We start from the raw sequence: 25,262 nt of genomic DNA on the forward strand, positions 1-25,262 counted from the left end.
TTTTGGGCTCTGCCGGGGGCTCCTCGTGGGCACGGACTTGGTGAAACTCGGCAAACAGAGCAAGTGGCAAAGCTGGGTCAGTTCAGGTACCCTGGGGAATGAACAGCATCTTATCGCAGTCAAAATAAACCTGCGTACGACTTGGAGTGCTTCACAAATCTCAGCTCTCTCTCACATTAATATTGAACTGATACATTCACAACCCATAAAGCAGGTGACAAACAGAACCCTTGTAACGCACCCCCCCGTTCTTAAGCGTTGCAGCCAGAGTCCTCAGAGCACCCACCCCATTTTCTCTAATTAAAAGAATGCCTTTTTTTCCCCCCTCTCCAAATCTTAGCACAAACCCCACTTAATATTGCACATCTGTCATCTGAGCGCAGCGTTTTCTTTCTCTAACATACTTTGTTCTATGAAAAGCTTCTCATGCGTTACTGCTGCCAGTTATGTTTCAAAGTGACGTGCAACTAACGATGTTTGATGCTAATTAACGACTCCGCTCTCTCCCGTTTGCGGTTTCAGCTCCGGTTCAGCCCGTTCCCATACACAATATTTTTTTACCGGTCACTTTACACAGGTGGGGAATTTGAAAGCGAAACTTTTTTATTGGGATGCAAACAAAAGAGGCGCAGTGTGGGTATTTCTTACTCTATTCTGCCCCCAATTAGCATCATTAAAAACGTAATGAAGTTAAACGCACACTAAGGGGTGATGGCAGGTGTTCAGTCCTCTGGATTAAAGACAAAATACACACCCTGTCCCCCCAGGTCCCGACTTTCTGAGCAACACAAGGTGACATCATCTTCACGTGAGAATCAAGAACTTCTCCAGTATTACAAAACAACAGAATTTTATTTCGGCAGAACTAAAAAAAAAATCGTATATATTTCTACATTGCAGTAAAAACAATGATTCTTTTTCTTTCCTTCATATCAACGCATCGCAACCAAACCAGGACACCGTTCTCAGGCTTGAGGTGACGCCGGGAGATGCCAGAGCTCGGGAGGGCTCGGTCCCCTCGCTCGCTCCTCACCACCCCGATGGGGGCAAAACCCCCCACCAGAAAAAATGCACTTAGACACCAGTTTTCTCCTCCTCCCGCTTCGTGCAGGGGCTGCGACGCCGCTCCGAGCGCTCTGGCGGCAGCAAGGAACCCGTTTCCAGAACGTGGTTGCCGAACATGAAAGATGACTATTTCGGGACACCTTTTACGAGAATGTTTATTCATATTAAAGCAGAAACCAACTCATAAATGCTCTTTATACACGTGTGTGCCTGTAAAAGGCGGTACGGAACAACTCAAAAAGAAAAAAGGCTGCAGAGTGATCCTCACTGAAGTCTGCGGTAACTTTTACAGAGTTCGTGGTCCCTAATATCTCCCCAGCCTCCGTTTTTGACGTGAGGGGACAGGGGTGCCATGGAGTACCTCTTACTGACACTCATGGTTTCGGGAAACAGGTACTGTTGGTTGCTGTTCAAGAGAGAGTCGATTTTGGCACTCTGGGTGGCCGGCCTGCAGGTTTTCTTGTGGTGCATGCCGCAGTCCCCCGTGTGAAAAACCCTGGGGATTTCGGGAACCAGCACTTTCCAGAACTTTGGAAGACAAGAGACAGTCAAGTGCTGCAGAGTCCAGTCCCAGTTGTAGTCATCGTAGGTGCAGAAGGCGTCCGTGCACTCGATGAGCTTCTGGTAGGTGTCTCTGTCGAAGGCCATGCCCATGTTGTGCTCGGTGGACTTCCACGTCTTCATCTCCACCTTGTCGGCGCGGCCGGCGAAGCCGCCGCGGACCGGGCTGTAGGTGCCCAAGGACACGACCTGACACTCGGGGCAGTCGCGCTCGCGCAGGGCCCAGAGCTTCTTGAGGACGTGGTAGAAGTCGGGCGCCAGGTAGTGATCCTCCTCCAGGAACAGGACGGGCCCCGCGTGCTCCCGCAGCGCCCGCACCCGCTCCCACACGAAGTGCAGCTTCCACCACCAGTGGTGCTTGGTCTGGGAGAAGCGGGCTTCGCGGTAGTGCCCGAACGAGTCGGGGAACTCGGCGTTGATGCAGCCCAGGCGCAGCGCGGCCGCCTTGCCCACGTCGCGGGGGCAGTCGCGGGGGTCGTGGCCCGGGAACTCGCGGGGATAGAGCTGGATGCTGAACGGGAAGAAGATCTGCAGCACCGGGCAGAAATCCACGGCGGCCGCCAGCCGGTTCAGCTCCTCGCTCCACAGGTCGTGGCTCAGCACCAGCAGCACGTTCTCCACTCCCGCCGCCCGCCGCAGCGACTCCAGCAGCAGCCGCAGGTGCTCGGCCCGGTCGTGCACTTGCACCACCAGCACCGCGTCGGCGGCGGGGCCGGAGCGCCCCGGGAAGCGCCCGGCGTTCCGCACCGGCTGGTCGAAGTTGAGGCGGTAAACGAGCGAGCGGTAACTCAGCGTCCCGTTCTCGGTGAGAACCGGCAGCGCCGGCGATGCGGCCGAGGCGTTCGCGGCGGGGCGGCGCGGTGGCGCTTCGCTGACCCGCGGCGGCTCCCCGGTGCTCCCGGGACCGCCCCGCTGCTGCTGCTGCTGCTGCCGCCTCCGCCCGCCGCCGCCGCTTCCCCACAACGCCAGCGCGCAAATCGCCAGCGCCAGCGCCAGCACCAACACCTTCCGCTTGTAGATCCGCAGCCGCATCCTTCCCGGCGGCGGCGGCCGCCGCTCCCGCCGCTCCCGCCGCCGCCGCCGCGACTGCGCCCACCGGCAGCGCGCGCGCCGCCGCCGCCCCACGCGCACACGTCACCGCACGCCATTGGGCACCGCTGGCACCGCCCCCGCCGCTCGATTGGCTCTCACGGCCGTCACTCAGCGCCTCTTCCGCCGGGGGGGGGCCGGCAGGCGCTGCCGCCATTAGTGGGGCGGCTGAGGAGAAACGGGAGCGGGTCCTCCAGCGTTCGCAGGAGCAACGCGCGGTGAGCCCGAATAATCCCAGATTTGCGAGAGTAAAACCCCAAATCATCCCAGAAATGCGAGAATAAGAGAATAAAATAATCCCGGGGTTGGGAGAATCGCATGAAATCGTTCAAAATTTGAAAGAATGAGGTGATAAAATCGTTCTGGCACTGCAAGAAGATCGTAAAATAATTTGAGGAGTGCAAGAATGAGAAAATCATCCTAGATTTGCAAGAATAACAACTCGAGGATTGCAAGAACATGACGAGGGAAGAATTCTGGGTTCGCAACTCCAGATTTTAAAGATCATTAAATCATTCTAGAGTGGCAAGAACAAGAAATCCATTCCGGGATTGCGGGAATAAGATGAATTAATTCTAGAACTACATTTGCAAGAGCAAAATTTATTCTAGAATGGCAAGAATACAAGAAAACTAGAATTGCAAGAACAACATATTAAGGAAAAAAATCACTCTAGAATGGCAAGAATACAGGCAAATCATTCTAGAATAGCAAGAATAAGGTAATATAATTATAGAATTGCAGGAATAATAATTCAAGAATGTAAGACAATCATTCTAAAATGAGAATAATAATCTAAAATGGAATGATCATTCTAAAATTAGAATAACAATCTCTAACAATTCCACAACCCCAGATAATGGCAGGAATTACTCCTGTAATTGCACCCGGCCCCTCGGTGGGCACAGACCGGCTGTGACACGTGGTGACAACTGTGGTGACAACCATGGTGACAACTGTGGTGACAACCATGGTGACAACTGCGCCACAGCCTGGGGTTCCCAAGGGTCACCTGCCCACATCAATACTAATCCCTGTAATTTTAAGTCATTTTTGCCCCAAAATGCAGCTCATGCTCTGCAGAGCCAGACTTAACGTCACGCAGGGCTGTGGGTGTCCCTCCGATGGGGTGACAGCGTCCCCATGGCACACGGTGAGGGTCACACTGTGGTGACACAAAGCTCAGGAGAATCGGGGTGATTAAAGATTTCTCGGGCAGAGGATGAAGAGAAGGGCCTGGAGCTGGTTTGGACACATTTTTAGTGACAGTTCATAGAATCACAGAACAGTTTGGGTTGGAGGGACCTTCCCAGCTCCCCCAGTGCCACCCCTGCCATGAGCAGGGACATCTTCACCAGCTCAGGTTGCTCAGAGCCCCGTCCAGCCTGGCCTGGGATGTCTCCAGGGATGGTTCAGCCACCACCTCTCTGCCCAACCTGGGCCAGGCTCTCACCACCCTCAGGGCCAACAATTCCTTCCTCATGTCCAGCCCGAATCTCCGCTCCTTTAGTTTAAAACCATCACCCCTTGTCCTATCGCAACAGGCCCTGCTCAAAAGCCTGTCCTGAAATGAGATACAAGTTTGTTTTGAGAACCAGTTGTTGGTTCCGTTTTCTTTCCCCAAAGCCCCGCACAGCACTCGGGTCACACACACTCCTGCGCTGGCAGCACCAGAAAAAAGCTCCAAAAACCAAACCCTGACTCGCTCACCGAGCACCTTGGGGCTGCCTGTGGGATGAACCCGCAACCAGAGCCCTTCCGCTCCCTCCAGACAGCACAGAGAGAGCTTGTTTGTGGGGACTGTTGCTCTCTTAATCTTCTACCCCACCTAAAAGGTATTTTTCCGAGTGAGTCACCTTCAGGCTGCTACAATCAGGGCGAGATCTCTCCCTGTACAGCAGCAGGAATGGTTTGAAACGTCCCCGGGTCAGCTCTGCAGATCCGTGTTCAGGCAAACAGCCACGCTTGGTTTCCTCCTTCGCAAGTTCTCTGTCGTTGGAAGAGCAACATCTAAGGAATGATTCATCCCAAACTTCCTGTAGTTGCTTAAAAGTTACTGTTTTACAAACACTGCATGAAAAGAACAGTCAGGTTATTTTGACATTCACAAAGTTTTAATGACGCTCAGTGTTTCTGGAATAAAGGTTCCTCTGCCGCAGGAAAGGGCCCTTCAGCAGGCGTGTGTCAGGATTTACTTCTGCTGTGAACATCTGAGATTAATAAAGAGTTTCAGACTGATAATTTAAAACACGTGCTGGAATGTTGTGCGAAACCTGTGAGCCAAGTCTATTCTTCCAAAGCCTGTCAGGCTGCTCCTCCCACCGTGCGTCACATCTGGCTGTCACCCGAACCTCAGCCTGGATCAGTTCTGCACTCAGGAACTACAAAAGTCATTTTCCCATTGAAACTACATCTAATTGGCACAGCGGTGTGTTTTTCTATAACCCAAAGTGATGCACGATGTGTAGTTCACCCTTGGGCAGGCAATACCGCTTCAAAAGTACCAGTGTAGCACGTTCCCTCCACGCCATCGCGTGCTCCAGGGCATGGGATGCCTGAAGACTTCTCAAGAGACTTTTGTTCCACTTCTCCAACCAAAATGATTCTATCACACCCCGGCCACGGACCAGCTGACAAGACATGAAATGAGGGTGTGGATATGCTCAATATCGCGGTATCTTCCCCAGGAAAAAGGCCGGGAGCTAATCCGTAGAATGCACTGGATGAAAAACTCGTTTTCCAGAGAAAACACAATTCACGTGTACATAGAAAGGTTTCAAAATTTAATAATTCGACACACAGTGAACAATTCAGGAATCTTTAAAAGGTAAGAGTTAAGAAACAAAGTTTAGGTCATATATTTAGAAAAAAAGAAGACATTTCTTTTATAACAAAGAGATAAAACCAAAAACATTTGCTCTGGTAAAAAACCAGCAGCGCTGGTCCCTGCTTGAAGTGAGAATGCGACAGCAGAACTGTTTCCAAAGCACCACCTGGAATTACAGGAGCAGTTCTGAACTGCACACACCGTAATTTCTTCTCCCAGCAGCCGACCCCGTTGTTCTACAGTAAACAAGTCAGAAGAGTCCAGTCCAGTGATAAAGTCAGCACGGTTGTTTGGTGCAGGCAGAGTTCAGAGCCCTGGGCAGGAGCGGGCAAAGCAGTTCGATGTACGCTCACCTTCCAAACCGCTTACGCCACGAAACAAAACTGTCATGATATTCCAAACAAAGTCATGGTAATAGGAGAAAGAAAGCAAAATACATTCTAAAGAAGATTCATTCAAGCTAAGCAACACTTTTTATTCCAACCAAAGAGAGATTTGGGTGGTGGAGGAACAGAGCGAGGCCACAGTGTCCCTCAGCGCAAGACTGACATTTGCTGTTGGCAGCACGAGTGGGTAACACACAGAAAACGGTTTCAGGCTCCTCTGTGACCGGACAGAGCTTTTGTGGCCGTGAACAGTCACCCGTGACTCTGCAGGTACCTGTCGAGGAACTGGGAGTAGCAGTCCAGGGAGCAGAAGTAGCAGATGACGGGCGCTTCCGTACCTCCCATGTTATCCACCAGGACCACGGTGTGCGCGACGTGGTGCAGATTCATGGTCACCGTGATCTGAATGAAGCTGCTCAGGCAGGCGCTGCCGCACTGGCACGTTTTAGCCACTTCCAGATCCTCGCAGAGGTGAGAAGGAAGGAGATGACAACCATAAGGGATTCTGTTGAACAAGAGGAGTGAGTGTGAATTCACTACAAAATTAACCGGTGTCGCTCAAACACAGTGACATGCCATATGCACCAGCTGGAAGAAAAAGCTTTTCTGAGATCACAGGCAAGAGAGACCTGAAATTTTGCCACTGGTTAGGAATTAAACACCACCTTCTAAGACAGTCACTAAAAACATGTGGTGATTTTACTGACCCCTAACTACCAAGGACCTCAACTCCAGAAGATACTGCAGCAAGAACCAGGTAGTTCACACAAATCATATCAGCCTGTATGACAGCAACAGAGAATTAGAGAATTAAAAAGAAGGTTAAGAATAATGAGACAACTGGGCACGTATCTGCTCTTCCCTCACATTAGCCAGAAGATCACTGTATTTCATTCTGGCCTGACAGCGTCTACAATTTACTGCTCACTCTCTAACGTGAAGAAGTGGTAGTGGTGTAAAAACACCGTATCCAGAGGAAGGAGATGCACCGAGCCTTTTTACAGTAGTGCTACCTCGCAGGAAATAAATTAAGGTTCTCCCACCATGTCAATAATGACATTCAGTGACAAGAACAAGAATTGCTGCTTCTTAAATTCGCAGCGGAGCGGCATTGTGTTTGGGGCACCAAATAAATCACTTCCCTGGAGCGCTTTGCGGAGCTAAGCGCCCAGTGTGGGTATCAGCGGTGCCTGGTGCTGCTCAGCTGCACGGAACAGGTCTCACTGACTCACATCCTGACTACACCTACATATCCCCAATTCCTTCTCCACACCATCATCCACACAGCCGAGATTCCTCTGGGTTTTTTTTCCACCACCTCGATTTTAGGACAGCCTTTTTTCCCCGTCAGATCAAGCGCAATCACAGCTCCTCTGGTACCTGCCCAGAATGCTACTACAAAAATTGATTTCTAAACATTTGCTTTCACATCTTCCCTCCTGTTTTCTTCCTTTCTCGAGGTTTTCACAGCCTGTCATCACTCCTTTCTCACTCTTTGTTAATTCTCACCTCCAGGATGTCAGACAGGATGTCTGTTGCCCACTTGTTAAACTTTTTCTTTTCCATTTAAGATAATCTGACTAATGTTGCCTCCTAATAATCACAGACCTGTGGGCACAGGGACTGTTTCCATCCCCCCCTTGTCTCACCGAGGCTCCTGGAGCAGAAAAAGCCTCTTCTGTTCTGTCTGATGCAGATTTTTAAAGCCCACTACATGGGGCCAAGGGCTGGGTTAATCACCAGCTGTCCTTAAGTACTATGGCAATATAACTGAGCGCCAAAATCTCACAGCGTCGAGGGATTATATTCCCTAGAAAAATAAGTACGCCTTAATGTTTATATCAGAACCACTGCAATTTAGATAAAGTTGGGAAAGGAGGCATGTGGAGTTTAATTACTCCAATAAATCAGCAAGGTCAGAAGTGGAGCAGATTTGAAGCAAAACATCGAGCTCAGCTCATTTCCAGGGTGTGTCCTGCATACCTGCAGACACCTTTAGCACCAACTTCTGAGCGATTACCATGGATTTATGGGGCGCTCCCCACCCCCAAGGCAGGAATGGGCATAAAATGTCAATCAGGAACACTTCAAGTCTGTCCCTCACCCCCTTTCTGACTCTTTTCCATCTTCTTGCTCCCTTTCTACCCAGAAGTAGCAGCAACTGGTACCAGAAGGATCCCAGGCGTGGGGAAAGGGGAGAAAACAGGTAACAAACAGCAGCCTGGCAAAGTTGATGATCATTTTAAATGATCAATTTAAAATCACCTCAGAACTGGGCTTCTCTGCGTAAGACAGAACGCTCTCACTCCAACATCAAAGGAAATTAAGAGCTGAAGGAAAACCCAAGGGAGGGAGAAGCCTGGAGTGGGTAACACCAACCCCAGCGTGATATTCGCCCTCTGAGAAGCCACCTCGTGGTATTTTCTGACATTGCTGAGCTTGTGGAAGGTCCCACCTAAAGCAGAGGCAGACAGATCTGTGTCTAACTAGGAGCTGGGTGGCAGCAGGACACCTTCTGCCAACACACTAATCTCGCATATGAAGAGGTAGTGACAAGCTAATGGGTATTACATGCAGTTTAATGAACTTTAATGGAAGCAAAAGGCAAAGGGCAACTCCTCAATACCAAGTGGTTCAGGGTAGGAGAACTGATTAACTTTTCCTACAGCTCGGCAAAAACATTCTGTTATGGTGTTCCTGTTTTGTGCACAAACAACATTTTGATCTATAGCTTTGCCTAAACGCTTCCAAGTCACCAGTTTCCTGCATTATCCTGTATAACAAAAGTATGATTTTAGAAATGGAATGTAAAGCAACTTTAACCTTAGGGCTTTTAATAGCAATTACCACTGACAGGAAAAACCCAAACAGGTCAGGAAAGTTTAGACTGGAGAGGTTTGAAATGGAGCAGGTGCAGTGTGTACCCATGGGGCTGCTCTTACCTGTAATTGATGGTGGCTCTTGCAGCACATTCTAACAAAGTCAATGGTATTTTCAGTTGTATGCTGGGAACAAGCGGGTTGGGCTGTTCAAAAGGATTCCCAAAGAGATCCAAGCTCTCCAGACAGAGTTTCCTAAAATCACTGGGCAGGAAAGGAAGTTTGTTTCGAGCTGCCGAGAGAAAGCGCAGATGATCTAACTGGCCAATCTTGAACGGCAACCTAATCAGCTCATTGTCGTCGAGCTTTAAATTAATGAGTTGTCGCAGCTGGCAAAACTGAATTGGAAGCGCTTTGATTTTGTTTTGACTGAGGTCCAAGAACTGAAGAGATTCCTGAAGGGTGGAGCTGCACAGAGCCCCACTGAACGACTCCAGGTGATTGTCGTGCAAAATCAGCTCCTGAAGACAGGTCAGGTCACCAATAGTGGCCGGCAGCTGCTTAATATGATTGTGACTTAGGTCGAGTTTTCGGAGTTTCTTCAAACAAAGCACCCGTGTGTCGATCCGAGCGAGTTTGCAGTACGAGGCTTGGAGGTGCTCGAGGGAGTACGGGAAGTTTTTGGTGAGAGGATAGTCCCTTCTTGAAGTTATGATCATTTTGGTCTTGGGTTTCTCAACCTCCGAGGTCTTTGCCGGTACCAGAGCTGAGAGCGGGAGGGCTCCAATGTCGGTCCCCTGGTGAGCCAGTCTCACAGCTGAAAGGAAAGTCTTTAAATTGCTGGCATTTGCCTACAGGAAAACACAAATGCGGAATTAAAAGTACATTACTCTTGTGCTCATTGATACTGACACTTTTGGAACTATTTTGTATGTATATGAGGAGATGCAACTCAGCAGGGCAACGAAACGGGAAAGAACGTATTGATGTGCTGTTTGCAGTACTGAAGAGCAAACGGCGTGCGATGTGAATGAGAAGTTAGGAGCCCTCTGAACAATCCAGATCAAACAAACCGCATCGCTTTGCTCAGAAAAGGAACAAAGCGCTGAATTCACAGCTGAGAATGAAGCACAGAAAAAAAAAAAGCCTGATGCACTGTGATCACCTGCAACGCGATAAAGGGAGAGTTTATAAATACACACACGGGGAAATCGGAGATCTGAAACTTGAGGCGATTGTTTCTGAAGGTTACAAGGAAGGAAAAGGATGGAAGCTGAGGTTAAATTTAATACAAAGGTAGGTGGAAAGCGTCAAGGCAGGTTAAGTGAGTGCTTCTGCTCACACGCAGCTCTTTGGTCGTGCCAGCATCAAACAGGAGGATAATTATTTGCAGTCCTGCAAACAACTAATTTTGTGTTAGGTGGGATACAACATAATGGCAATAAGGACAAAGAGTCAGATGAAAGGACTGTCAGATGACCTGTATTTTAAATAAAGGTCGGGAAAGCTGCGATACCTTTGTTGTACTGATATCATTAAGTTTTATGAATACCAGGGTGACCGACTGTTTCTCTTCTGAACACAGCAATGACCTTGGAGACTTCTGGATGCTGATGTCATATCAATAAAGGTCAAACATATTTGATTGCATCAGGAACCTGAAATGATCGTTCTCCTTAAGCATCCCATGCACATCTTTGTGATGCTCCATAACTACAGGCAGATTTCTCATGTTTCTGAGGGTAATAAATACCTAATTAAATTTGGAAGCAAGGAGAAAAAGTCCTCCCGATCTGTGAGGACCAAGTAAAATACATAACTACTTTAGAACTGAGTTACAGGCAGTATTTCTTTGATCTCAAAGCACGAGATACCTGATTCTTGTAGCCAAGAAAATAAGTTTAGGGGCTGTTCATGTGACTTCAAAATGAAAATACTTTGTGTTCTGGATCCTTGAGACAAACTTCCTCCACAATCCCTTAGTAAAAGCAATGTAGTATCTGTAAACCCCGTTGCTGAGAAACCTTGAGTGTGTTGTGAAAAATACTAAGACACATCTAAGAAAAAACCAGCAAAGAATTAGTTGGAACTGTTCAGGACATAATTTTCTGCCCCAAGACTGAACTCTCAACCACAGAAAGAATGTCGGGAAAACAGGTTAATCTGCATTAATGCCTTATAAATTCTGTTTCAGAACTAAATGAGCGATGACAAGGCAACCAGGGCTCACACGATTTCAGACCTTGTATGCAATGCAGCAGGCACGGGCTTGTTGCAGGAAAAGAAAAGTCCACAGTGACTTTATTATTTTTGCTGCAGGGCTGAATGCTCCAGACTGATGTTTCTCAACTTAATTTCTGCTGTGGCCGAACGCAGCAAGTCACAGCGCCCGGTGGAGCACACACTGTGGGTAGCTGCATGCAATCGCTACATTCATACCTGGGAATTTCTCTTCTACAAAGCTTTTGTCCATCCTTGAGAGTTAAGAAACCTTTCTGTAATGAAATTATTAAAGACGAGCAGAAGCACTACAGAAAAAATATCAATAAGCTCAAATTGGGTTTCCAGATTTGAAGCATTTAAGAGGAATATATATTATCACTGGCTTTTGAAGAATTTAGTGGATTTGTTCCTGGAGCCTTATGTTAAAAACACACAATGAGGATCAACTCTGGTCGTTATTTTAATTCCTCTTTCATTAGATTCGGTTGAGACTTTCTCTTCAGTCTAACAAGATCCTGGACTATCAACTCATACAGAAAACAAGCTGTAGTTTTTAACTAAATTACCACCCATACTGAATGTCTGCCACACAGTTTCCTTACAGGTCCTATCAAGGGTCTAAATTAGATCTTGTAGCACCAAGACACAGACCTTTCTTCTCTAATTTGATACTACTTGTAGATCCTCTTACAACAGGTCTGCTGTTGTGCCTTTGTTCCAAGACAAACTATTTGACTTCTCATCCTTCTGCAGAAATGCTCAGAGTAAAGGATGTGAATATTTTGGATCTAAGATAATACATGTGAATTTTCCTTTTTACAAGACACAGAGCACATTTGCTTCTGACAAGAAGCAAGATACAGAGCACATTTGCTTCACCCCCCCCTGCCATAAGTGCTTTTTCTTTCTTGCTGGGTCACATTTGTTTTCTTTTCATTAAGCCACTGTTCTGAGCACAGATTAATTGCCCTTGTTTCTCAATTCCTCTTCTACAAGGCTACAAAAGATTAGTTGAACAGGCACAGAAAAAAAACAATCTACAAACTGAACGCTGATGTGCGATGTTCTTTGGTGAGTTTAGCATTACTAAAAACACTTAATTAACAGCTTCCAAATATCATACGAATTCTAAATAAATACACTGGCGGGTCCTACCACCAGCTAAGCACTGAGATGGTGCCTGTGCTGCTGCTCCATACTGTGTGCTTCCAGCTTTGAAATCCACAGCGGGCACACAGCCTGTCCACTGAGACATGAATATCTTCTAGTTTTTATTAGAAAGACCATAAGGAATGAGCTGTTTAAACAGGAAGGTGTCCAGGCGGGTTTGAATGTCTGCAGAGAAGGAGACTCCACAACCTCCCTGGGCAGCCTGGGCCAGGCTCTGCCACCCTCACCCCCAACAAGTTTCTTCTCATCTTTAAGTGGAACCTCCTGTGTTCCAGTTTGTATCCATAACTCACAGCCAAAGAGCAAGATGTTGCGTCAGAGAGATGAAAAAAAAGTCGTTGCTTTCTCAATAAAAGATGAAGAACTACGGAAAAAATGGATTTTTACGCTCCTCTGGGAGTAGAAGGGAGACTCAGAACTCAGCCAAACTCACAAAAACAAGCGGGTTTCCGTGTTTTGCTGAGGACACACAGAGCCAAGCTCCTTCATGCTGCCTCCCGTGCCAAAGCTCCACCAGGTCAAACGAGGCTTAAGCCCAGACTTAGAGCGCGGATGAGCCGGACAGACCCCGAGCAGCCAGCCTGGGGACCCGATGGACACGGTGTCCCCTCCCTCACGCCCCCCGGACCCACCTTGCTGAGGCAGACATCCACGGCGGGCTCCCGCAGCCGCACGGTGGCCTTGCCCTCCTCCACGAACCGCGTGAAGAACCGCTCGATGTTCTCCTGCACCTACAAGACACGGCGGCCGCTCAGCACCCGCGGCGGGACGAGGGGATCCGGCTCCCCCAACCCCCCCCCGGGGAGTCCCCACCTTGTACCGAGCGCCGCTCCGGTCCCGCGCTGTGCACACCATGAGGTAAACGCCGCCGCCCCGCACCCGCCCGGGCGGGCGGCCGAGCGACAGGAGGGCCCGGGTGGCGCGGCCGCGGCCCCGCAGCCCGCAGGTGGGCAGGAGCCGGCTGATCACCTCCACCTCACACTGCAGCCGCATCGCCGAACCGCGGCCCCGCTCCCGGGCGGCACCGCCCCGGGGCTTCGCGGCACCGCCCCCGGGGCTTCCCGCGCTCCCCGCGCACAGGCGCCCGATGAGATGCCTGGCTGACAGGATTCCGCCCGCCAGCCTCTGCTGCCGGAGAGTGGGTGTGGGGCCGCCACGGGGAAGCGATCGCAGGGCGGGAAGGGAGGGCGGCAGCACCGGCAGCCGCGGGCAGCCCGACAGACGGACCCGCAGCACCAGCGCCCCCTGGAGGAGGTGGGTGCGCTCGGCGACACTCGGCCCCGCTCGGCCTCGCTCGGCAACACTCGGCTCCGCTCGGCCCCGCTTGGCAACACTCGGCACCGCTCGTCCCCCGCTCGACAACACTCGGCCCCGCTCGGCAACACTCGGCGCCGCTCGGCAACACTCGGCGCCGCTCGGCAACACTCGGCGCCGCTCGGCAACACTCGGCGCCGCTCGGCAACACTCGGCCCCGCTCGGCTGCAAGGCTCGAAGTCGGCGGCGGTGTGAACACAGTAACACCATCAAAACGGAGGTCACAGGCGTTGAGAAACAAATTTTAGGTAAAAAGCCACGTTTGTTCATTGTGACCGTGCAGTTCCTATTTGCTTGATACAGATACCGGAGTCACCCTTTGTCGATTGCCTACTCTGATGACAGTGGCTCACACTTTGTAACTGACAAGAGAATGTAGGGCCTTATGGAAAACTTGTTACCGAAATAACAGGGAAAAAATCAATAAAGGGAGAAAGAAAAAAAATAAAGCATTCATGACATCAAAGTGGGTTGGTAGAGGTAGGGCAGGTTGGGAATCTCCATTTGACAGCGACACTTCAGTATCTGGGAAGAGTCGCTTTAAGTGTGGATGCAGTAGAAATTGGAATAAAACCATTGACAGGTTTTCAGCGCATTAACCAGAATTAGGAGAAAAACAAACAAACAACAGTGAATCCTTTCAGTATTGGGTTTCCACGTTTATTTTTTTATTAGTCCAGGGCTTAGACTTTATAATATACTCTAATTTTTAAAACATCCACCACCCCACCACCCTCCTTCCCGGACTCGGAGCATGCGCACACAGCACAGGTGCCAGCGGCCGCCAGCAGGGGGCGGTGCGCGCAGGGTCCCTGCTGCACTTAGCGAGGTGCTGTCAAGAGGTGGTGGCGCCCGGGTCCAGCAGGGGGCGGTGCGCGCAGGGTCCCTGTTGCATTTAGCGAGGTGCTGTCAGGAGGTGGTGGCGCCTGGGTCCAGCAGGGGGCGGTGCGCGCAGGGCCCGCGCTGCAGTGTGCGAGGCGTTTCCACCCGCGGCCAGCAGGAGGCGGTAGCGCGCTGGGGTGTTTTAGAGGCTCAGGAGGCAAAAGGCGGGCGCGGGAGCTGCCGGGGGCGCCAAAAGGAGCCCGCGTCTCTCTGTGTTGCCCAGGCTACGCTGCAGTGGCTATTCACAGGCGCGATCCCGCTACTGACCGGCACGGGAGCTTTGACCTGCTCCGTCTCCGACCTGGGCCGGTTCACCCCTCCTTAGTCAACCTGGTGTCCCCCGGCTCCCCGGGACTCACCATATTGATGCCGGCCTTAGCGCGGACGCCCGCTCGGCATAGCGCACGGCAGCCCAGAACTCCTGGGCTCAAGCGATCCGGCGGGCTCAGCCTCCCGAGTAGCTGGGACTACAGGCACGCGCCACCGCGCCCGGCGCTCAAACCCGCGGCCCCGCCGCCCCTAGTGCCGCCTCCCCGCTGACGTCACCGCGCAGGGGGGGGGCCGCGGGCGCTGCGCGCAGGCGCGGCGCGGGGCAGGCCGGGAGGCGGCGCGGGGTTGATTAGCGCAGGCGCCGGCCGCCATCTTTCCTCTGTGAGCGGAGCGAGCAAGGAGCAGCATGGGACACCAGCAGCTCTACTGGAGCCACCCCAGGAAGTTCGGCCAGGGCTCCCGCTCCTGGTCAGTGCACGGCCCCGGGGCCGCCCGGGTGGCTGTTGAGCTCTATGGGCTGCCCCGCTCAGTCTCTCCCTCTCCCCTGTTCCCCCGCCATTTCCCGCCCTGACCGGCCTCGCTCTTCTCCCCTCACAGCCGCGTGTGCTCCAACCGCCACGGCCTCATCCGCAAATACGGGCTGAACATGTGCCGGCAGTGCTTCCGCCAGTACGCCAAGGACATCGGCTTCATCAAGGTGAGCGCTGGGGGGCCGAGCCACCATCCTGGGGTCGGTTTTGGGCCCCTCAAGACGAGAAAGGCCTTGAGGTGTTGGAGCGAGTTGAGAGGAGGGAACGGAGCTGGTGAGGGGCTGGAGCACAAGTGTGATGGGAACGGCTGAGGGACCTGGGGGTTCAGCTGGAGAACAGGAGCTGAGGGGAGACCTTCTGATCTCTGAACTGCCTGAAAGGAGCTTGGAGCCAGGACGGTCGGGCTCTGCTCCCCAGGAACAAGCGCCAGGAGCAGAGGAAACGGCCTCAAGTTGCGCCAGGGGAGGTTGAGGTTGGATGTGGGGAACGATTTCTTCCCCAAAGGGCTGTGGGGCATTGGAACAGGCTGCCCAGGGCAGTGCTGGAGTCACCATCCCTGGAGGGTTGGACAAACACATAAATGAGTTTCTTAAGGCATGGGGTAGTGCCAGGGTTGGGTTGTGTTAGGACTCAAAATGTCTTTTCCAACCAAAACTATTGTGTGATTCTATTCTAAGCACCAGCACTGGGACTCTGGGAGGGATGGTGGTGCTGCTTCCTATTGACTCCTCTCTCCTTTCTCACTCTCTTGCAGCTGGACTGAGCACCGGCAGGATGAGGCTGTTCACCAGAAGCTCTCGGGCCTTTCCAGAACCTCCATGACACATCTGCAGCTTCGTGGCACAGCCCTACTTAATAAATAGCCTCCCTGCCCAACTGACGTGTGCACGTTTGCTCTTCTTGTTGATTTAAAAAATTCTGATGTTACACCATGTCTGTGGCACAGATCTGGGTGTCAGACTTTGTACCCCAGCCTTCCTTAGGAGGTCTAGTGCTTCAGGGGATGGGAAGCTGTGGGGAAAATTACAATTAATCCCAAAATCTGACAGGGTGAGGGCATCTGGAGGCCATGGCAGCCTTTGGACAGGGCAGGTGTTTGCTGGGCAGGAGCTGTGTGTGATGTGCTGGGTAGTGTGAACTTTCTCCTTTGTGAGTAGAAATAAATTAATCTGGTGTTTTATGAGCTGCTTACAGGTTCTGGTTTGGTGGGACTGAAAAGAGTTGGGCAGGAGAAACACCAAGTGTGCCAAATATCTGGAGTTGGCTCTTTTAGTTTCCTCTATAGGGTTTGAAAGTGTTGGGGTGCTAGCCAGGCTGGTTTTGGAGCATCTCTGCTGAAGTTTCGCTGCCCTGGATGAGATTCCTGAGCTTGTGAGTGTTTTGTTCATGTCTGTAGTGGCATATGGACTGATCCCTTCCAGCTGAGTGCTCTGTGCTCTGCTATTAGGGGCTGGAGCACAAGTGTGATGGGAGCGGCTGAGGGACCTGGGGGTTCAGCTGGAGAACAGGAGCTGAGGGGAGACAGGGACACAAAGAAATGGCCTCAAGTTGCGCCAGGGGAGGTTGAGGTTGGATGTGGGCAACAATTTCTTCCCCCAAGGGCTGTGGGGCATTGGAACAGGCTGCCCAGGGCAGTGCTGGAGTCACCATCCCTGGAGGGTTGGACAGACGGACATGAGGTTCTCAGGACAGTGCTGGGGTGGGTTATGGTTGGACTCTTCCCAACCAAAGCGATTCTGTGATCTTTGGCGAGTCGCTCACCGAAGCACAGTTGTACTTGCCTGTCATGGAGCCTCATGGTGACATAACCAGAGATGTGGATCCTGCGGCACGGGATCAGCACTGAGCTGCAGGATCGGATCCCTGATATCGCGGTTTTGGTCCTTCACTGAGCTCTAACGTGCTGCTGCAGTTGGTCAGCTGGCAACCGTGCTTTAGGAGTTACCTGATTTGATGAAATGTGGAAAAATAAGTGGTAAGTAACACAAAACAAACGTGAAAATGTTATTTTTGTCCTGAGAGCTGCTGCTTCATTGCCAGGGGCTAAGCCCAGAGCTCTAACAGCTATGGGGAAGGAACAGCACTAGATATGATCAATTAATATCTGAAACCTGATACAAAAATTAAAGTTTAACTCTGTGGGGCTGTCTTGCTCAGAGGATTTCCATCTTCCCTTTGCCTTGAGGCAACGACGTTGAACTGAGCAGATTTCTACAAGAGTTTCTCCATGCTGATAATACACAAATTCTCAAATCCCATGCAGACCGTTGTGCGTGAACGGCTGACCAGCTGTGACGTGCTGTGGCCTGGCAGGATGACAGCAAGTGGCTCCTTTTGCAGCTCCCGTGACCAAAAGCAGCCCTGTGTAGCACCCATGGCTACAGATTTGGGGTCACTTGGGGAGTTTGGCTGGTCCAGGTTTGGTGCTGGGCTGGGGAAGGGCCAGCTTTGCAGCTCTGAGTGAGAAATGGTTAAATCCCTGGTTCTGATCCGAAAACTTCAGAGTACGAGTGAGTTGCTGCACTAAATACATAATAATAAAAAGATGTAGTTCCTCTGGTGGTTGTTTTTGGGTGTTTTTTTTTCTCCCAGTTGCCACTGGTGTACGCAAGGCGGTGAGTCCTGTGGGGTGTGTTTGCTTGACTTTGTGACTCTGAAAAATCAGAAAACACTAATTGCTTTTCTAACCAATTACCGAATTTCTTACATCACCTGGGAACACTTGATTAAGCTGTTGCTGGAGCTTTACTGTCAAGGCTTTGCAAATGGCAGCACCATCGGAATTATTTGGACACTTGGGCCTGCAAAGAGACATCCGAGTTGGGTAGGGATTTGTGAGTATTTGTCCTTTTTTTCCTGAAAAAAGCTTCTTTCTGATGATAAAATAGCTTTGGGGCGCTTTCTCTGCCCCGTGGATGCTGCTGCAGGGTGGTGCACTGTGTGTTATCAATGTGACGGATAACGATAACAATAAAAACCCCTCTGTACCAAACAGCCGGGGACAGCGATTGAAAAGCAGCTTCATACTTGAAAATAAAGTGAAAAGATGGTTTTGAGTGACTTCGTATGCATTAAAAACACCTGGATTGTCACCTTGTAATTTGGTAAATGCTTTAGATGTTCTTGCTGTCTTCCTATTCTATTGCTCCCATCTTTCTAGGGGGAAAGTGGTGGAGAGCAAACTGTGATTCTTTTTTTACTGCCTTAACTAGGTATTTATTGCCCAATATACAATGAAGACTAGATGCCAAAACCTTGAATTTCCTGAGCTCACCATGAAAATTGTTTTGTTTCTCCCTAAAGTTGATGGTTACAAACTCTGAAGGTGCACAGATGTGAAGCTTGAGCATATTTGGAAGCAAAATGATTTATAAAGAGCTGCTGATTCCCCTAAAGAACAGGTAAAATCAAAATACTCTTCACGGACTTTGCATTAATAGCGAACAACTAATGCGTGTTTTCCTGTAGGGAAATAATAGTGTCTATTTGGAGCCAAGTAAAAGATTGTGATGCTTTAACTTTCAAAGACATGAAACTCTAATTGCTCAAATAAAGTTTATAGGAGATTTGGACTGTTGGAAAAAAAATAACCAAACAAAACCCGTCACTAAATTGCATTGGATTACGCACCAAATAAAATTTGCAATTGTCAGTAGCTCCAGGAGGAATTTGCGAAGCTTCGGGTAAAACGCTGGCTTTTAAACTCATCCTCAGGCTGGAAAAATGAAGCTGTCTGGTGTATTGAGATGGGAAGAACGTGTAATTCCTTCAGGGCAGCTGTGGCAGGAGGGCTCTTGGGGGAGCCCGTGCCTCGAGGAGACCCTCCTGGTTCCAGCGCTGGGCTCTGGCATGCTAGAACCCGGTTTATTGCAGCAGGAGGCTGCTGGGAGCCATCCTCAGGCTCATGTCCTCCTTGTGGGGCCTGGCAGTGAGTGTCAGGCCCAGCAAGGTGGATCCTCATCCTCTAGGTCAGGATCTCTTTGGTGACAGTGACAGAACCCAGGGAATGGCAGAAGATGTGCCAGGCAGGGTCAGTGGGACATGAGGAAAAGGCTCTTCACCCAGAGGTGCTGGACACTGAACAGGCTCCCAGGGAGGTGTCACGGCCCCAACCTGACAGTGTTCAAGAAGAGACTGGACAATGTCCTCAGACACACAGGGCGACCTGTGGGGTGTCCTGTGCAGGGACAGCAGTTGGACTCCATGATCCTGGTGGGTCCCTCCAACTCAGGACATTCTATGATTTGGCTCCTCACCCTTCTGCAACCAGCTCCTCTGCAATGGGGTTCAGCTCCTGGAGCAGTTGTACCCCCAGTGAGGTCCAGAGCTTTCAGTGGGGCAGTTGGTGGCTTTTTAGCACCTTTTTTGACCCACTGTCCCTGTTCCCCACCCCTGGACGTGGTGACTCCTCACGTTTCTGCCCCTGGCTGGGGAGGCAGGAGGGATGGGACAGGACCCTGGTCAACAGACAGATCCTCAATGACCACAACCAGATCAGACTGAGCTGTAAAACAGGGTCTCCACCAAAGCCGCTTGAGTTGATCTGCTGGCAGCAGTGGGACTGTGATCGGAGCCTCCCCTGAGCTCAGAAACATCCTGGGATGGAGCCTCCCCCGCTCCCTGGGGAGTGATTTTCTTCTGGATAGATCTGTGGGTGAGCCCGTGGTCCTCTGGACAAACAGTGATTTCTGCTGGGTACCCTGGAGGGAAAGAGGGAGTGTGTGCAGGCTGGGGATCATCATTCCTGTGTGGTTGGATGGAAGTAATATCCCCAACTGGCCTATTGAACTTGCAGTTTATTAAATGTTGCTGGAGTGCTGAATAATTTTGAATAAGTCCCGTTTCTACTTGCTAAACAGTTCTGGCTAGGATAAAGTCTGTTTGGAGCTTATTGTCTGCCTAAACTGACTTTTGGGGTGTCTCTGTGGTGGCTCCTCAGCGGTGAAACTGGGAAAACGCTTTTTGTGCTGTGAGATGTGCTGGGACAGGAGCTTGTCCAGGGATGTGGATATTCCCAATGCAGACATTCCTGAGTTCCTGCAAGGATCAGGTTCCACCTGGGACAGCTTGGAGGCTGCTCCAGCACGTGCCAGCTGCAGGCGATGCTCAAGCAGAGTGTGCTGAGCTTAAACTGGGAGTTTTGGGGAGAAACAGGGTGTTTGGCTGTGGTTGGTTTGAACAGGACTGGGGGGGAGGTGGCAGCTTTCTGAGCATCCTGGGCTCTCATGTCTGCCAGACATGGGTGAGGTGGCATGGGGGTCAACCAGGAGAGGGGTGTCTGGTCATAGAACGGTTTGTGTTGAAGGGGCCTTCCCAGCTCCCCCAGTGCCCCCCCTGCCATGAGCAGGGACATCTTCACCAGCTCAGGTTGCTCAGAGCCCCGTCCAGCCTGGCCTGGGATGTCTCCAGGGATGGTTCAGCCACCACCTCTCTGCCCAACCTGGGCCAGGCTCTCACCACCCTCAGGGACAACAATTTCTTCCTCATGTCCGGCCTGAATCTCCCTCCTTTAGTTTAAAACCACCACCCTTGTCCTGTCATAATGGATCCAGGTGTGGGTCCGGTTACTGCCCACATGAAGATGCTGTAGGCTTGTTCCTCTGTGACGTGACAGTGGGTCACCCCACGCCAGCTCCACAGGTCACCGGTGCTGGCACTTGGTGACGTTCTGCTGTAATACCATCCTGGCTTTGTCTGGGAATCATCCTGGGGTGGGTTTTACCCCCACTGTCCATCCACCCACTCCGGGGTCTGCTCTGGGGAGATGTTTTGCAGCAGAGCACAGATTTCCAGCTCCAAAAGGGTGGAGGTTTCTGCTGTCCCAGGCACTTGTGGCTTCGGCGTGCAGGGCTGAGCAATGTGTGCTTAAAACCCAGCGCAGCAGTCTGTGTCCGACTGCAGATGGCACAGTCTGTCCATGGTTTCACATCGTTCTGAGGGTTTGAGCAAGAAACCGTCCTGCAGCTGGTGCTGCCTGGGCTGCTGTGGCCTGAAATATGTGGTGTTTTTCCTTAGTAAGCCATAGCATGCGGGGAGTTTATGTTGTGGATGCGCTGTGCTTGCTTTGTTATATGAAATGTAACAAGGGCAAGTGTAGAGTGTTGCATTTGGGCAGGAACAACCCCAGGCTCCAGTATAAGTTGGGAAATGACCTATTAGAGAGCAGTGTAGGGGAAAGGGAGCTGGGGGTCCTGGGGACAGCAGGGTGAGCATGAGCCAGCACTGGGCCCTTGTGGCCAGGAAGCCAATGGGACCTGGGGTGGGTTAGAAGGGGGTGGTCAGTAGGTCAGAGAGGTTCTCCTGCCCCTCTGCTCTGCCCTGGGGAGACCACCCCTGGAATATTGTGTCCAGCTGTGGCCCCTCAGCTCCAGAAGGACAGGGAACTGCTGGAGAGAGTCCAGCGCAGCCACCAAGATGCTGAAGGGAGTGGAGCATCTCCCGTGTGAGGAAAGGCTGAGGGAGCTGGGGCTCTGGAGCTGGAGAAGAGGAGACTGAGGGGGGACTCATTCATGGGGATCAATATGGAAAGGGGGAGTGTCAGGAGGATGGAGCCAGGCTCTTCTGGGTGACAACCAGTGACAGGACAAGGGGCAATGGGTGCAAACTGGAACACAGGAGGTTCCACTGAAATTTGAGAAGAAACTTGTTGGGGGTGAGGGTGGCAGAGCCTGGCCCAGGCTGCCCAGGGAGGTTGTGGAGTCTCCTTCTGTGCAGCCATTCAAACCCGCCTGGACACCTTCCTGTGGAACCTCAGCTCCTGTTGGGGTGACCATGGTGGTGTCGCAGACGTGACCCAATTTCCAGTTCTTCCCTTTCCTTCTGGTGCGTGTATTGTTTTTTCTTTTTCTTTTAGTTTTTTTTCTCGGCTTCACTCTCATGCTCTGGTCCTGCTGTGCTGTCATTTTGCAGAGAAAGCTTAGAAACACACCCAAGCCAGGAAAATGCTGTTTATCCTTGGTCATGCCATCCCTGGCTTTCTCCAACTTCATGCCGAGCTGCTCTGCTGCTTTATAACACCGCACAGAGCCGTCCCCATCCAGACCCGCACCATAAACACTCCTCGACTTGAGGGCATTTATTCATAAATACATTTGGAAAAGTGTCACTTAATGTTGCTCAAAGCGATGCTGAATGCACAGATGATGCTTTCTGCATCGCTCCTGCGCCCACATCCAGCCGGCACGGCAGATTTTGGTAAAACACGTGCGGTTTCTCCCCCTTGATTTTTGCAGGTGGCCAACACCAAGCAGGCTGGTTCCACTGTGACGCTCACACATCGTGGGCCTCTGGTTTTCAGTTTTGTTTGCTCTTTTGGCAAAACCATCCGCTAACCCTGCCCCATCCCGGTGCCCGAATGAGCCCCCCAGGCACAGGGATGCGGGACCAGCCGCGTTTCTGCTCCGAGCATTTAATAACACAACAAGATGAGCAGCCGGGGAAGCCCATGCAGATGGGGTTTGGCGGGCTGGGTGCTGAGCACAAGTGCTTCTAAATAAACCATTTTCAAAGCCCGGCATTAGGCACCAGTGGCTCTCCAATCCGCGCCGCTTGTTAGGAGCGCGCTCGCCGCAGACAATGTTTATTTATGGCGTGTAAAGTCTATTTCAATCAAATAATTTCCATAACTGAATATTTATGCCAACATCCACTGAATGCTCCTTGACTAAACTGAAAACTATTTATTCCGTTGTAAATGTTTACTTGTTTAGTGTTAAAACTGCTTTAAACAAACTTAAAAATGAAACTGATGTCTTCCCCATTAGCAGGGTTTCCACTGTGTTCTAGACATCAGCTTGCTGAGCAATGTATAATATTTTATTATCATTTCAGCTCAAACAGCCTCTGTATATTTATACCCTGTAATGGCAGCGATGCTCAGAGTGCAAGTATTCTTTAATATCTTCATCTTATGAGGTCTGATCGGTTACAATGGCATTTTATTGCATCAAATGCTCAGTGTTAAATAATATTGTGCTGAGTAAACTCCAGGTCGCTGCCTCATTGTTGATAGTGGAGTCCAGGAGACTCTTGCAATGAGGACAAGCCTGGGAGTGTGAGAGTTTGGGAGATGAGTTTATTGCGTTTGCAGCTTGTGAAGCAGATGATTTTATATACCTCAAAGGGAAATGTGAATGTATTCTGTGCATTGTCCCATGGGATGGGTGGCACCGGGGCTGGTGCGGGAGCTACAACCACCCTGGCACCTTGTGCCGCTAATCACACGGCGGCTGAAAATCGCTCAGAGGTGAAACATCACCCACCCTGTGCTCACGTGTGTATCTGCGTGAATCTTTGATTTTCCAGGTGAGCTCTTGCCAGGTTGAGAAACCCTTGTCAGGACCTGCTGGGGCTGTTTTGGGGTTCGCACTGTGTTGTTCCTCGCTTATTTTTGAGCAGTAGAGAAGGCTGATGGCACTGGGGTGGAAATTGGGTCACAGAATCCCAGAATGGACTGGGTTGGAAAAGACCTCAGAGCTCATCCAGTCCAACCCTTGGTCCAACTCCAGCCCATTGACCAGATCACAGCACTAAGTGCCATGGCCAATCTCAGTTTAAAACCCTCCAGGGCCGGTGAGTCCAGCACCTCCCTGGGCAGCCATTCCAATGCTGACCACTCTCTCTGCACAGAATTGCTTTCTCATCTCCAGCCTCAACTTCCCCTGGCAGAGTTGAAGCCCCTGCCCCCTTGTCCTATTGCTGACTGCCTGGGAGAAGAGCCCAATCCCCCCTGGCTAGAACTGCCCTTCAGGTCGTTCTAGAGAGTGCTGAGCTCACCTCTAAGCCTCCTCTGCTCCAGACTGAACAAGCCCAGCTCCCTCAGCCTCTCCCCATAGCTCTTGTGTTCCAGTCCCTTCCCCGGTCTTGTTGCTCTTCTCTGGACCCGCTCCAGCACTTCAATCTCTTTCCTGAGCTGAGGGGCCCAGAACTGAACACAATACTCCAGGTGTGGCCTCCCCAATGCAGAGCACAGGGGAAGGATCACTGCCCTTGTCATGCTGACCACGCTGGTTTGGATACAGGACAGGACACCATTGGCCTTCTTGGCCACCTGGGCACACTGCTGGCTCATGTTGAGCTTCCTGTCCATGAGTCCCCCCAGGTCCCTTTCTGCCTGACTGCTCTCCAGCCACTCTGTGCCAGCCTGGAGCGCTGCAGGGGGTTGTTGTGGCCAAAGTGCAGGACCCACCACTTGGCCTTGTTGAACTTCAGCCCATTGGAATTGACCCATTTTTCCAGTCCATCCAGATCCCTTTGCAGGGATCCCTTTGGGTCGGTTGCCTTTGCAGAGGAGTTGCAACCAGATCAGGGCTGCGATTTTGAAAGGAAAAAAAAAATAGGCTTGTTGGGTGGAGATGGTGGCTTAAAGTTAATATTTCATCAGAATAAAGGCCGCACTGGCAGCGTGTGCTTGCGTTGGTGAATAAAACAACTCCAAAAAACGCTGGCATAGTGCATCCCCCAAGCCCTCTGCCCGGAGGGGCTCATGGGTGGGCTCTGCATGGGGAGATCGGGGCCAAAACATGGGGGTTTTGGATGCGATCTGGCAAAGAGCGCGGCTGAAGCGCTGCCTGGAGTCATAGCTCCGTGCTTTGCTGACCCAGCTCGGTCTCCTCGCTCCTCTCCGTCCTCCTCCTCCCACACCCACAGGAACGCTGCGGAGTTGGGATTTCACGCAGAAAACGTGAGAATTTTAACCAGGGTTTCACATATGTCCTAGAAATCCCCTCCTAACCAAGCACCTGGGATCTTAACGTGCCTGCAGTGCCTTCTGATGGCTTAATTACTTTTTGCTTCTCCTGCAATGATGGGAGAAGCGGTTCCTTTGCTCAGAACAGCGGACGAAACCCAGTGGCCAGTCCCTGCTGGGGGCTCAGCTTTGCTCACCACCACTTTTTGTTCACCTGATTTTCTTGGCGATCTAGGAACACAAATATATACAGTATATAGTTTATCACCTCTTTCACTGCCTATACCCTGGGTAAGCACTATATACAAACCCTGGCAAATAAATGGTCTGTGGCTTAGAAGAGCAGAAAATCCTCTGGAGTTATGCCCCGAGTTTATGGCGTCTTGTCTGCAGCACCGATGTGCTCACAGTAAAACTCAGTTATGTTTCCCCTGCTGT

The 25,262-nt window shown here is 51.1% G+C and overlaps 3 protein-coding genes across 3 annotated transcripts; 1 reads left to right on the forward strand and 2 right to left on the reverse strand.

Moving 5' to 3' along the window:
• Positions 1–833: 833 nt before the first annotated feature.
• On the reverse strand, positions 834–2,711 carry MGAT2 (alpha-1,6-mannosyl-glycoprotein 2-beta-N-acetylglucosaminyltransferase). The gene has a single exon (XM_065840138.2). The coding sequence runs from the start codon at positions 2,656–2,658 to the stop codon at positions 1,330–1,332; it is 1,329 nt and encodes a 442-aa protein (XP_065696210.1). The 5' UTR covers positions 2,659–2,711; the 3' UTR covers positions 834–1,329.
• Positions 2,712–5,477: 2,766 nt separating this feature from the next.
• Positions 5,478–13,273, reverse strand: LRR1 (leucine rich repeat protein 1). Its single transcript, XM_065840125.2, has 4 exons — positions 12,954–13,273; positions 12,773–12,871; positions 8,871–9,598; positions 5,478–6,433 (listed from the first exon to the last, which is right to left on the reverse strand). The coding sequence occupies exons 1-4, from the start codon at positions 13,131–13,133 to the stop codon at positions 6,181–6,183; spliced, it is 1,260 nt and encodes a 419-aa protein (XP_065696197.1). The 5' UTR covers positions 13,134–13,273; the 3' UTR covers positions 5,478–6,180.
• A 1,641-nt stretch (positions 13,274–14,914) lies between these two features.
• Positions 14,915–16,012, forward strand: RPS29 (ribosomal protein S29). Its single transcript, XM_065839689.2, has 3 exons — positions 14,915–15,074; positions 15,204–15,303; positions 15,891–16,012. Exons 1-3 carry the CDS (start codon positions 15,013–15,015, stop codon positions 15,897–15,899), a joined length of 171 nt encoding a protein of 56 aa, XP_065695761.1. The 5' UTR covers positions 14,915–15,012; the 3' UTR covers positions 15,900–16,012.
• Positions 16,013–25,262: the final 9,250 nt, after the last annotated feature.

Source organism: Patagioenas fasciata, chromosome 5 (assembly GCF_037038585.1).
Source record: "Patagioenas fasciata isolate bPatFas1 chromosome 5, bPatFas1.hap1, whole genome shotgun sequence".
NCBI lineage: Eukaryota > Metazoa > Chordata > Aves > Columbiformes > Columbidae > Patagioenas > Patagioenas fasciata.

What these genes read in the sequence shown, in the direction of transcription:
- RPS29 (XM_065839689.2), top strand. Translation starts at nt 15,013, where the DNA reads ATGGGACACCAGCAGCTCTACTGGAGCCACCCCAGGAAGTTCGGCCAG. An exon ending in GGCCAGGGCTCCCGCTCCTG is followed by an intron (nt 15,075 to 15,203) that starts GTCAGTGCACGG and finishes CTCCCCTCACAG; the next exon opens with CCGCGTGTGCTCCAACCGCC.
- LRR1 (XM_065840125.2), bottom strand. Translation starts at nt 13,133, where the DNA reads ATGCGGCTGCAGTGTGAGGTGGAGGTGATCAGCCGGCTCCTGCCCACC. An exon ending in GGAGCGGCGCTCGGTACAAG is followed by an intron (nt 12,872 to 12,953) that starts GTGGGGACTCCC and finishes CGTGTCTTGTAG; the next exon opens with GTGCAGGAGAACATCGAGCG. An exon ending in TGGATGTCTGCCTCAGCAAG is followed by an intron (nt 9,599 to 12,772) that starts GTGGGTCCGGGG and finishes GTTTTCCTGTAG; the next exon opens with GCAAATGCCAGCAATTTAAA.
- MGAT2 (XM_065840138.2), bottom strand. Translation starts at nt 2,658, where the DNA reads ATGCGGCTGCGGATCTACAAGCGGAAGGTGTTGGTGCTGGCGCTGGCG.